Source organism: Hypanus sabinus, chromosome 11 (assembly GCF_030144855.1).
Source record: "Hypanus sabinus isolate sHypSab1 chromosome 11, sHypSab1.hap1, whole genome shotgun sequence".
NCBI classification, from domain to species: domain Eukaryota; kingdom Metazoa; phylum Chordata; class Chondrichthyes; order Myliobatiformes; family Dasyatidae; genus Hypanus; species Hypanus sabinus.
Window position 1 is genome coordinate 68,270,546 of NC_082716.1, and position 13,755 is coordinate 68,284,300.

Consider the following 13,755-nt stretch of genomic DNA (forward strand, 5'->3'; position numbering starts at 1 on the left):
CTTGGGCGCTGTGCGGATGCCGAGTAGGACCCAGGGAAGCTCGTCCGCCCAGTTGGCTCCTCGCAGGCGGGCCATGAGGGCCGACTTCAGGTGACGGTGGAAACGCTCCACTAGCCCCTTCGACTGTGGGTGGTAGGCAGTTGTGTGGTGCAGCTGAGTCCCCAAAAGGCTGGCCATAGCTGACCACAGGCTGGAGGTGAACTGGGCGCCTCTGTCGGAGGTAATGTGGGCCGGGACACCAAAGCGAGATATCCAGGTGGCGATCAGGGCTCGGGCGCAAGATTCGGAGGTGATGTCAGTGAGCGGGACCGCCTCTGCCCATCTTGTGAACTGGTCCACGATAGTCAGGAGGTAACGCGCTCCGCGCGACACTGGCAGGGGGCCCACGATATCCACATGAATGTGGTCGAAACGCCGGTGGGCGGGATGGAACTGCTGCGGTGGGGCTTTGGTGTGCCGCTGCACCTTGGCCGTCTGGCAGTGCATGCACGTTCTGGCCCATTCACTGACCTGCTTGCGGAGTCCGTGCCAAACGAACCTGCTGGAAACCATCCGGACAGTTGTCCGGATGGAGGGATGCGCCAAGTTATGAATGGAGTCGAAAACGCGGCGCCGCCATACTGTCGGGACGACTGGACGGGGCTGGCCGGTGGCGACGTCACAGAGTAGGGTCCTCTCACCTGGGCCCACGGGGAGGTCCTGGAGCTGCAGACCAGAGACTGCGGTTCTGTAACTCGGAATCTCCTCATCCACCTGCTGCGCCTCTGCCAGTGCCTCAAAGTCTACCCTTTGGGAAAGGGCATGAACGGTAGGGCGAGAGAGCGCATCCGCCACGACATTGTCCTTACCTGAGACGTGCCGGACATCCGTCGTGTATTCAGAGATGTAGGACAGGTGGCGTTGCTGGCGGGACGACCAGGGGTCGGATGCTTTCGTAAACGCAAAGGTAAGCGGTTTGTGGTCCGTGAACGCGGTGAAGGGCCGACCTTCCAGGAAGTACCTGAAATGCCGGATTGCCAGGTAGAGCGCCAACAGTTCCCGGTCGAAAGCACTGTACTTAAGCTCGGGTGGTCGCAGGTGTTTGCTGAAAAACGCCAGGGGTTGCCAGCCACCTGCGATGAGCTGCTCCAGCACCCCACCGACTGCCGTGTTTGATGCGTCCACTGTGAGGGCGGTAGGGGTGTCCATTCTGGGATGTACTAGCATTGCGGCGTCCGCCAAAGCTTCCTTCGTCCCAGGTAATGTCCTTGCTCGGACCCGACATCAGGGCGAACAGGGGGCGCATGATCCGGGCAGCTGAAGGGAGGAAGCGGCGGTAGAAATTGACCATACCTACGAATTCCTGAAGGCCTTTGATCGTGGTGGGTCGGGGGAAGTGGCGGACCGCATCTACCTTAGCGGGCAGAGGGGTTGCCCCGTCTTTAGTAATCCTGTGGCCCAGGAAGTCAATGGTATCGAGTCCAAACTGGCATTTGGCGGGGTTGATTGTAAGACCGTACTCACTCAGTCGGGCGCAGAGTTGACGGAGGTGGGACAGATGCTCCTGACGACTGCCGCTGGCTATGAGGATGTCATCCAAATAGATGAACGCGAAGTCCAGGTCCCGTCCCACCGCGTCCATTAACCGCTGGAACGTCTGTGCGGCATTCTTCAGGCCGAACGGCATGCGGAGGAACTCGAAAAGGCCGAAAGGGGTGATGAGAGCCGTTTTGGGGACGTCGTCAGGATGCATCGGGATTTGATGGTATCCCCGGACGAGATCTACCTTGGAGAAGATCCGTGCGCCGTGCAGGTTTGCTGCAAAGTCCTGAATGTGCGGCACAGGGTAGCGGTCCGGTGTGGTGGCCTCGTTCAGCCTGCGGTAGTCGCCGCACGGTCTCCAGCCCCCCGTCGCTTTGGGCACCACGTGCAGGGGGGAGGCCCATGGGCTGTCGGACCGCCGGATGATCCCCAATTCCTCCATCCTCTGGAACTCCTCCTTCGCCAGTCGGAGCTTGTCCGGGGAAAGCCGCCGAGCACGGGCATGGAGGGGTGGTCCCTGGGTCGGGATGTGGTGCTGTACGCCGTGCCTGGGCATGGCCGCTGTGAACTGCGGTGCCAGAACCGATGGGAACTCCGCCAGGACCCTGGTGAAGTCGTTGTCGGACAGCGTGATGGAGCCGAGGTGAGGGGCTGGCAATTGGGCTGCACCCAGGGAGAACGTCTGAAAGGTCTCGGCGTGTACCAGTCTCTTCCTGGGCAGGTCGACCAGCAGGCTGTGTGCCCGCAAAAAATCCGCACCCAGAAGCGGTTGGGCTACGGCGGCCAGTGTGAAGTCCCACGTGAACTGGCTGGAGCCGAACTGTAGTTGCACCTGACGGGTGCCATAGGTCCTTACGGTGCTGCCATTCACGGCCCTCAGGGGGGGACCCGGTGCCCTGCTGCGGGTGTCGTAACTCGTCGGAGGTAAAACGCTGATCTCAGCCCCAGTATCGACCAAAAACCGGCGTCCCGACCTTCTATCCCACACATACAGGAGGCTATCCCGATGGCCAGCCGCCGTAGCCATCAGCGGCGGCTGGCCCTGGCGTTTCCCGGGAACTTGCAGGGTGGGCGACAACGGCGGGCTTCTGCACCCCACCGCTGGTGGTAGAAGCACCAGTGTTCATTGGGCCGGGGGTTGGCGGGCTCTGTGGCCGGGCCTGGACTGGTTTGCTGCCGGGAGCGTGGCTGGGTGATCTGTGCGATGGACGCCCCGCTCACCTTTTTGGCGTTCCACAGCAAGTCCGCCCGGGCTGCCACCTTCCGGGGGTCACTGAAATCCACATCGGACAGCAGCAGGCGTATGTCCTCGGGCAGCTGCTCCTGGAATGCCTGCTCAAACATGAGGCAGGGTGTGTGTTCGTCGGCGAGAGACAACATCTCATTCATTAAAGCCGATGGAGGTCTGTCACCCAAGCCATCTAGGTGCAGTAAACGGGCAGCCCGCTCGCGCCGAGAGAGTCCGAAAGTCCTGAGGAGCAGGGCTTTGAATTCCATGTACTTGCCACCTGCCGGGGGCGACTGTACGAACTCCGCGACCTGGGCCGCTGTGTCCTGGTCGAGGGAGCTCACCACGTAGTAGTAGCGGGTGTCTTCTGAGGTGATCTGGCGAACGTGGAATTGGGCTTCGGCTTGCTGGAATCATAGGTCCGGGCGCTGTGTCCAGAAATCTGGCAGTTTCAACGAAACCGCATGAACAGAGGCGGCGTCAGTCATTTCTGGTCCAAAAATCGTTTGGACCGTCGGGGTCACCAATTATAGCGGTGTGCTACACGCAGCGCTAAAATTACGACACGGAGTCGGTAACTGCAGTCGAAGGAAAAAAACTTTATTCCAAAACTTCAGCCTCACTTTTAAGCCTCTGTCAACCGGCCCCCCATGGCGCAGAGGCTCCAAAGCTCTGTGCTCGCAAACCCCCGTAGGCTATCTAATTGTGAGTCGGTTCGGATACGCTAGGAAATGGGTCGCCACAGTACAACCAATACCCAAGAGAATGTGCAGAAATTAAACACAACAGAAATTATGACAAATGTACCACAGTTGCCTACCGAAACAATAAGCAACTAATTTTCAAAGGAACAGTTTAGATAATGATGTCTGTTCAAAATGGTTGAAGCCACAAAAGTCAATAAGCAAATCAAAACAATTTAATTTATAATGAAAAACTAATTATGCAAAACAATACCATTCAACTTATTTTGACACCTCTTCATAAGTTCAAATAAGTAATACTCAAGCACAAATCTTTTTCCCTTTCCCCATTACTCTGAATATCACAATTCAGTTCTTGGCAAGAACACAAAAACTAAAAGCACAGTAAAAATGCCTAGGAAGTGCTTATATGACACTCAGGTCAAGCAAAATATGTCTCAAGATTAAAAAAACCTCTGTACCTGCTGTCTTGCAAGATCTAAGATTCAGCTATAGATTGTCAAGCAACAATGGCCAAAATACACAACAACATTATTTATTTAAACTACAATGAAGTTTTGCTTGTTGATCAAAGCAAGGTCAATAAAATTCTACTATAGGCTCACTACCATAGTAACATCCAAGTAAAACAAAAAACCTAACCCACTTTTGTCCATAGAAAATCAAGCTTAGAAACATAGAAAATAGGTGCAGGAGTAGGCCATTCGACCCTTCGATCCTGCACCGCCATTCAGTATGATCATGGCTGATCATCCAACTCAGAACCATGTACCTGCTTTCTCTCCATACCCCCTGATCCCTTTAGCCACAAGGGCCATATCTAACTTCCTCTTAAATATAGCCAATGAACCAGCCTCAACTGTTTCCTGTGGCAAAGAATTCCACAGATTCACCACTCTCTGTGTGAAGAAGTTTTTCCTCATCCCGGTCCTAGAAGGGTTCCCCTTTATCCTTAAACTGTGACCCCTCGTTCTGGACTTCCCCAACATCGGAAACAATCTTCCTGCACCCTGTCCAATCCCTTTAGAATTTTATACGTTTTACTAAGATCCCCCCTCAATCTTCTAAATTCCAGTGAGTATAAGCCTAGTTGATCCAGTCTTTTCTGCCAGGAGCTAGCTTTAAAAGCAGAGGAAATTATTTCAGTTTAAATAATCAAATATTAACTTCATTATCAATAAATCAACAGACCTTCACAAAAATAAACAAACACTCTTTTACAATGGTAACTACTCTTTTGATTTAAGCAAATCCAAATTTTGCCAATTTAAATATAAGGACCTAATTTACACCTTGCCCCAAAGCTCAGCAGCATAAAGTACCTGGCCCAAAATGGCATGTGCAGAAGTGGATCCAACCAGAACAGAATCTGGATTACACACGACTATTTCTGATCCTTTGTCCAACTATCCAAATAGATTGTGTAATTCAATAAAAAAAAATTTCCATTATGACAGAAACAGCCAATGTTAAAAAGCCAAATCACCACCAAGTTAGGAGCGTAAACCAAAGGTTTGTTATTGAAACTGCACAAATTAAAGCAATAATACAAGTTAACATAAACCCGACCTAATCTCCCTTTCAGGTAAATTACTGAATATTTGCTATAGACATTGAAAGTAACTGCCAAAGCATTGATAACTGGCCTTCTCTGTTCAAGGAACTGTAGAAACACTTGTAAAAACACTGTTCTTAAAAGTCTGCTTGATTTTATGCCAGTGTTGCTCAGAGCCATTGGATAACCCAGATAATTGCACTATAGTAAACAGAAGACATTCAAATCTGGGTCAGAGAAAGGAGGACATCGAGTATTCATTTGCAGAGAATTTGATGATAAAAATTCACAAAGTTGCTCATCTTCAGCTTATAGCAGCAAAAAAAAATCATTTCCAGGGTGTTGCCTTTTGATATTTTGGGCTCAAAACAATCATTTCAAATGTGCATAGGTTCTGAAAATTTCAGGAGTTTCTGACTGGGTCATCACAAAATGAAGATGGACAAAAATACTGTGTAATCACAAACTCTTTATAGGTACAACATAGTGGCAGAGATCCAAATGAATAGAATAACAGAAAAAATTTTGTTAATATTGTACTCTCAAATATCAGTAATTGCTTGGGTTTAGAAAACTGGTTGATGGATAAATGGTTGCCACAAGAGGACACAGGTTTAAGGTGCTAGGGAGTAGGTACAGAGGAGATGTCAGGGGTAAGTGTTTTTTTTAAAACGCAGTCATGAGTGCATGGAATGGGCTGCTGCAATAGTGGTGGAGGTGGATACGATAGAGTCTTTTAAGAGACTTCTGGATGGGTACATGGAGCTTAGAAAAATAGAGGGCTATAGGTAAGCCTAGTAATTTCTGAGGTAGGGACATGTTCGGCACAACCTTGTGGGCTGAAGGGCCTGTATCGTGCTGTAGGTTTATTGTTCATCCCCAACTATCCCTGAACTGCATGTTGCTAAAATGTTATAGTAAGACAAGAGTAGAACGGTAAGGCTGACATTATTTGTATAGTCAACCAAACTGGACAAGGATGGCAAGTTTCTTCTCTAATGGACATCAGTTTTTTTTAAAAAACAGAAGTTCAGTAGCTTCAGTCAACATTACATATACTTGCCTTTTTACTTTTCAGATTTATCCAAGTTCTCCAGAAGCAGTGATAGAATTTTAAATCATCATGAAAAGTAGCCCAGTAACATAACCAAAGTGTGCTCATACCACTAAAAACACCACCCATTACATACTTCAGCTAATTTCCTGTCAAATTTCAACATCCTAATCATCAAATCCACAGATAGGGCTAGCTTTTTGATAATTTAGTCCAGGCATGGGCAAACTACGGCCCATTAAGCTTTTTAATCCGGCCCACAGAACTTGATGAAATTATATTAATAAACCTTGTTAACGTTTTTTCCCCACAATTCTGGCGTTTTCCCAATAGATGATGCACTCTATATACATCTGTGGCAACCCATTTCCTGGCACATCCGAACCAGCTCACAATTAGCCAGAGTTCCGGCGAAGGGAGATAGCCTGCGGGGATTTGCGAGCACAGAGCTTTGGAGCCTCTGCGCCACGGGGGGCAGGTTGAGGGAGGCTTAAAAGTGAGGCTGGGGATTTCGAATAAAGTTTTTTTCTTCGACTGCAGTTACCGACTCCGTGTCGTAATTTTAGCGCTGCATGTAGCACACCGCTACACATTGACCTTTGTTGAGGTGCAGCGTATTACTCCACATTTGCGCTTTACTCTTTGTTTGGCTCGACCTATTTGTGTGAACAAGCGTTCACAGTCATGAACATCAACAAAGCCAGCCACAAATCCAAGTTAACTGACCAACACCTCAGATCCATCCTGAGAATCGCCACAACAAAACTAAATCCAGACTTTGATGCGCTGGCTAAAAAGGGAGACCAATGAAATTAAAAATAAGTTTCTTCCTTGTGATATGTAAAAAATGCATTTGAAAATATTTTTTTTCAATAAGCCTTACATGTTACATGTCATTTCTGTTAAGTGATGGACATGAGTAGTGCACAGGTGCACGTACGTTCTCAAAATAAAAAATGCGCTCCAGATCAAATAACGCGCTCCGCATATTGGCGCGCTCTCACTGTTCTGTCCTTGTGCTGGTCGTTGTTGAGTTTTGGCACAGGAGACAATTGAATAAGAAGGAGCAGGACAAGTAGACTTGCATCTCCTACCGTTTTTGAAATAAAGACAGGCAGAAGGAGAGTGATGATGATAATATCTTGAAGGATAACAGAATTTTCAGTGCTTTAAAATAATAACTGTTACTATTAAAAAAAGCTGTATTTTATTCATTTAATTTTCAGTGTTTTAAAAGTCATTTCAATAAATAGCTAAATACCATGGGACATCAAAGACAGATATTTTGTTGTAATGCATTTGTTCATTTTCAATTGAAATTAAAGCACATGTTTTCTACATATCCCATATTTTATTTTCTCTTATGAGGTGTATTACCAAAACACTCCGTCCATCTGCTTCTGGTCCAGCCCCCCTGTCAAATTTTAGAACCCTTTGTGGCCCACACGTCAAAAAGTTTGCCCACCCCTGATTTAGTCATACAGAGTCAACACAATTCCTGTAACCGCAAAGAATGGAAATCTTCATTCCATAATAGATCTATTGTATTAATCCCCTCAAAGTTTTTTTTCTGAAGAAAAATCACTATTTCACTACAGCTTTATACTATCAAAGTTCACTTTAAGCACCATTTCAGTTTAGTCCTATGCTTTAATTTTGCCTCTGAATGGGAGAGAGAGTTTATAATTAGAGCAACAGTGTTAGAGATCTCAGCTTATTCACTGGGATGAAGTTTTAGAAGTTTCTTCAATAAAACACAGCCAAAGCAGTGCAATATTCTGGAATTACTAATATGTAAATTTAAGCATTATGGCTTCCTTGTTCTCTCAGACTTCTTTGACAGTCTAAATATTAAGACAATTTTCACTTTAACTATATAGTTATTTATATTACTTACTTTCAATTTCTTATTAAGCTTGCAACAATATCGATACAGTTGAGCCAAGTTAAGTGGACCAAAATCTGCATAGAAACTGAACAGAAACAAGCAATTCACTCAGGTGAACACAGGATCGAAGGCGTTTCAATTTATAGAAAAACTGTTACGATTGGAGAAACCCATCATCTGCCCAGTCCTCCGGAGATATAAATAAACAGGAACAGTCATTCTTAAATAATTAAAAGACAACATCTCAAGTTAATAAAGATGCATGTTGAAAGTCCGCATCCCGATTTCACTCGTGATCACAGAACTGAACTATTACCATACCAAGCCTCCACGATGCTTACTGCAGACTTTAAAAAGAAACTGAACTCCAATTACAGTCAGCAGAAACTTACTTTTCATAAACGAGTTCCTCGTCCGTGCAAAAGTAATGGGTATTGACGGTGCTCTTCGGCTTGTTCCTCAGAGTTGCGAAATATAATCGATCTAAATCAAGGTACGGTGAAGGGAAAGGGTATAAGAGAATTTACACGAACATTAGCAGCAGGGACATCCCGCGTTTCCCTCCATTCCCCCCACCCCCACCACCACATCATCTTCCTCCTCCTCCTCCCTGCCACGAAGCCCAGGGCTGCCGTACTCACCTTTGGAGAACTCGGACGCACTGATCAGTTCCTGCTCCTCGGCCATTTTAAAGAGCGCGCAACTGGGCAAATGGGGACGGGGGCTGCGAGCGCGTGCACGGGGTGTCAAGTCGACGAGGCGCGCGTCCGCGTGTCCAGCACAATCCCAACTTCAACGCCTCTCCAGCAAGATCCACAGATGGCGACTCTCCAACTAGGACCCACCACTTCTTCCCAACTTGGACAAAGTCGTGTCCCCTCCCGCGAACGGATTTCTCGGAGCCCGCCCCCTCCGCGCGGCGCCTTCCCTCCCCCTCAGACAAGAAACTCAAGCCATTCCGCCGCCACGGCCCGCTGGCAGTCAACAGCTTTAGTCACATGCCCGCTGCCTCGCGTCACCATAGCAATGGCTCGGCCAATCACCGGGCGGAAAAGTTCAAAAACACAGAGACGGCGGGAGTGCGTCAGTTGGGTTTGCCTGTAGGGGGCGCCGGGTCGGGATGTTCAACCGGAACCAGTGGCCTTGTGAGGACCAAGACAAGTTCTGTTCATTGGTGGACTCCGATTTCGCAGCGGCCAAAAATGCCAGTGATTATCTAGAACCATCTGTTGAGCCAGTGGATCTTGTCAGAGAGGTCCCATAAATAACATATCTCCTGACTGAGAACACTTTAAAAACTTAAAGAAACGATTTCAATAGGATGTGTTTAAAAGGAAATTGTGAAAATGATATATGGGTTGAGCAACAACTGCATTCAAAAGAAACGTTAAAGTTTTCGATAGAAGCAGAAAAGGAAGTGACTGAACAAATTTTAATCAGGCAAAAAAAGGGGAGGAAAAACAAATAGGGGTACTGTGAAAGGCAAGAGAGATTGATGAGGCTGTTGATGGTGAATAACTAAAATCAAAGAAAGTACAATACATGGGGGAAAGTGAGCTTGTTAACTACATCAACACGAAAAATGCTGGAGGAATTCAGCAGGCCAGGCAGCTGAAAAAAATACAGTTGACGTTTTGGGCTGAGACCCTTCAATGGGTCAGGATGTCAACTGTATTCTTTTCCATAGATGCCTCCTGGCCTGCTGAGCTCCTCCAGCATTTTGTATGCGTTGCTTGAATTTCCAGCATCTGCAGATTTTCTCTTGTTCGTTAACAAAATCTATTTACTTTCTAAAATTGTTGAAATTACTGCAGAATCTGTCACAATCAGATTATCAACTTGATGTGAATTTTTTGGGGGGCAGCTGAACAGTGCAAGACATTAAAGTTACAGGTAGACATTACTATAAGTTACAATAAATAAATTGTTTCAATGACAAATAATTAGATAGTGTTTAAAGTTTCATGGACCACTCAGAATGGAATAAAGCACCAAGGAAGGTGATAGCCCTTTGTAAGCTGAGTATAGGAGGCCAAGGGTACAAACATAAGTGGGATAAGTAAACAAACATCATAATTTGTGAGTCAATGTACTGTGAACTAAATGTAAATGTAGCATAAAATTAGCAGGCAACCAAAAATGTTGGTCCAAGATTGTGGAATAAATAATGTTCCACAAAACTATCACCCAATCTGCATTTGGTCTTCCAAAGGTGAACGGGATCACATTTGAGATGCAAATTCCAAAAATCTGCACTATTAGTAAACGTGTTGATCCTGCAGAGAAGGTAGGGTAAGGGGTGGGCTGGTTACAGTGGTAAGATGAAGAAGAAGGCCTGTTATTCAATAGGAAATGTTTAATTTGCACATCAATAGTTTGGACTCAGAAGTCTGAGTTATGACTTTGAAAATTTTTGTTTCCTTATTTCTCAGGTTTGTAAAGGAGTCAAGAGTTACTGTACAACATTACACAGACTTCACAGTATTATCTAGGCACAGCAGAAAGAACATAGTCACTGCCCAACTAGTGGTTACATTAATTAATAGAAATTAACTTTGTGCCATTCATTGTAATCCCCACCTTCTCTGTTGCACAGATGAATTTGTTTTCTCATTCTCAGTCCTGATGAAGAGTCCTTGATTTAAAACATTAAATGTCTCTCTTTGCCTGTCAAGCCAAGATTCTCCAGCATTTTCTGTTATTATTAAGAATTATGGGGGATAGGCAAGAAGGGGTTCATCAAGAAAAGATCACCCATGAACTTGACAAAAAATCTACTTCTGCTCTTAAATTTTGTATTTCCCTTCCATCCAGAATCCCAACACATATAATCATTGCTTCATTTTTTTAAGACTGCCTATATTGGTAATAATTCTATTATTTCTCATTAACACCTCCTCAAAACTAATCTTTATTTATTTGTCCCATCACCATCACCTTTGTATTGCTCCACTGACCATTCATTATTTTATTAATTTAATCATTCATACTACACATAAATTCCTCTTTTTTCTCTATCTCACCCTTCTTTCCTTAGCACGACATGCCCCTTGAACCCATTATGCCTTTTATCAAGATCATGACTGATCTTCAATCTTTTCTGCACTATGCCCATATCCTTTGATTCCCTTTATATCTAGAAATCTATCAGTTTCCTTTTTCTGAAAGTGTGATCTCTAATGCTAGACTCCTCAATCAAGGAAAACATCCTCCCAACAATCATTCTGTCAGCTCTGAGAGAAGTTTTTTAGTGTCAATGAAATCTGTTCTCATTCTTCTAAACTCTGGAGAAAGCATGTCTAATCTACACTTTGTACTTGGCCTTCCCTCATAATACATACCAACTGTCCCTGGAAACAGTCTGGCAAATCATTATTGCCTTCAGGATGGGCACACCCTTGTTTGATAAGGAGACAAAAACCATATACAATACTCTCCCTAGCTGCAGTCTTTACCCTATTGCATATAATTATTTTTATTTATTGAGATACAGCACAGAATAGTCCTTTCTGGCGCTTCAAGTCATGTCACACAGCAACCCTCTCCTCCCCACCCCCCATGATTTAACCCTAGCCTAACCATAGGACAATTTTCAATGACCAACCAGTATGTCTTTGGACTGTGGAAGGAAACCCACATGGTCACAAGGAAAATGTACCGAACACCTTACAGGCAATGGCAGGAATTGTACCCAGGTTGCTGATACTGTAAAGTATTGTGCTAATCATTACACCACTGTGCAACCCCATAATTGCAGTAAGACTTCATTATTGCTGTATTAAAATCCCCTTTTTATAATAACTAACTTACTATTTGCCTTCTTAAATGCTTACTAGATCTGAATGTTGGTTTTCAGCAGCTTGTAGAGAAACACATCTATATCCCTATGAATATTGGCATTTCTCAATTTCTCACCATTTAATACATACATTGCTCTTCTATTTTGTGCATTCTTGAGAATGATCTCAAACTTTTCCACAATATATTCCATATGCCATGTTCTTGCCCACTCCCTCAGTTTGACTATATTCTGTCTTGATTGTCCTCCATACAGTACTCACAATGCCACCTAATTTAGTGTCATCATCAACCTTGAATCCCTGAGCCAAATCATTTACTCTCAGTGGCCACTTTATTAGATACCTCCAGAACCTAATAAAGTGGCCACTGAGTGTATATTAGCGGTCTTCCGCTGCTGAAGCCCATCCACTTTAAGATTTGACCAGTTGTGCATTACAAGATACTCATGCACACCACTGTGATAATATGTGGTTACTTAAATTACTGTTACCTTCTGTCAGCCTGAATCAATCTGGCCATTCTCCTCTGACCTCTCTCATTAACAAGGCATTTTCACCCACAGAACTGCTACTCACTGAAGGATTTTTTTTTTGTTTTTGCACCATTCTCTGTTAATTCGAGAAACTGTTGTGTGTGAAAATCATAGGAGATTAAGAGTTTCTGAGATACTCAAACCACTGCATCTGGCATCAACAATCATTTCATGCAAAGTCACTTAGATCACATTTCTTCCCCATTCTGATGTTTGGAATGAAATACAACAGCATCTCTTGAATATATCTGTATGCTTTTTTGCATTGAGTCAAAGCCTTCCAGAAATCCAAATACATCAAATCCATTAATTTCTGGTTGTCAATTTAATTGGGCACATCCTCAAAGAACCCCAGCAAATTTGTTGAACATGATTTTACTTTTATAAATCTAGGTTGACATCTCATAATCTATTATTATTTTCAAGGTGCTCTTTATTGCATCATTCATTATGTATTACAGCATTTACCTTCCTATGATATCAGGCTAACAGGTCAATAGTTCTGTTTACTCTTACCCTCATTCCATAAATAATAGGGTCACATTGTGCATATCTTTAATATATGGAAGTCAGCAACTCAAAACGTTTTTCTATTTTTCTCTTTCGATATATGCTACTTTAACTCCTATTAGTAACACTTTCTGCTTTTATTTCAGATTTCTATTATTTACAGTGTTGTGCTATTGTATTCATCTTTAATTAGCCAAGTTAAATACTTGGTATAAATAATTGAGAGAACTGACAGAGGCAGTACAATAGATATGGTATAAAAGGTGCAAGATAAAAAGCTCATAATAAGGGCAGATGGCCAGAGAGAAGAATAGGTGATAGACAACAGAAAGCAGATGGCTGCAAAATAAAACAAAACTAAAGATAAAAATTAAAAGTACTGATGTCCTGAAGGGTTCTCTGCTGAAAATAATGTTGTTCATCTTAAAAATAAAGAAATTACTAATAAATTGGTTTAAAATATAGCATTGACATTTGCTAGAGATATATAATTTTAAGTATGGCACTATATAAGATAATAAAATATGCCATTTACTATATCCATGGCAAAGAGGAAACCAGAAAGTTTGCAGAGGGTGAACTAAAACTGCCTTGCTCAGAATTCTAAGAAATTTGTGTTTTAAGAACTTTTGTTTTGGGGGACATGTTTAAAATCTTACACATTTTTGAATTTTCTGGAAAAAGCTTCTCATGGGGGGAGGTGTGTAGAGGTGTTGGGAGAAGTGGAAGAAAGAGGAACCATTTTATATGAAAGCAATTGGAGACTTGTCTAATGATCTGGACAAAAGATCATCCAAGGTCAGAGGGGATGAATATCAAGAAAAGGATCTGAATATTACCATTATTGACCATGAGCAACTTAATTACTATTCTTATTTCTAGTTACCAATACAATAACAGTATAAGACAATTCATGCCACTTTCTTCTCATTTGCTTTAGAGATCCAAGATATGAGGAAAAG

The 13,755-nt window shown here is 44.0% G+C and overlaps 1 protein-coding gene across 2 annotated transcripts in view; it reads right to left on the reverse strand.

Annotated features, from left to right (window-relative positions):
• The window catches only part of cdc14ab (cell division cycle 14Ab), a 120,990-nt gene extending 112,040 nt beyond the window's left edge, over positions 1-8,950 (reverse strand). Inside the window, exons 1-3 of one of the 2 annotated variants that reach the window (XR_009514803.1) lie at positions 8,592-8,950; positions 8,343-8,433; positions 7,960-8,035 (exon numbers count right to left, since the gene is read on the reverse strand). Coding sequence is in view for 1 of the 2 variants with exons in the window: in XM_059984644.1 (XP_059840627.1) it covers positions 7,960-8,035; positions 8,343-8,433; positions 8,592-8,637 (213 nt within the window). In the remaining variant the exon portion in view is untranslated. The remainder of the gene's footprint in view (positions 1-7,959; positions 8,036-8,342; positions 8,434-8,591) is intronic. The other variant, XM_059984644.1, reaches the window with a different exon arrangement.
• Positions 8,951-13,755: the final 4,805 nt, after the last annotated feature.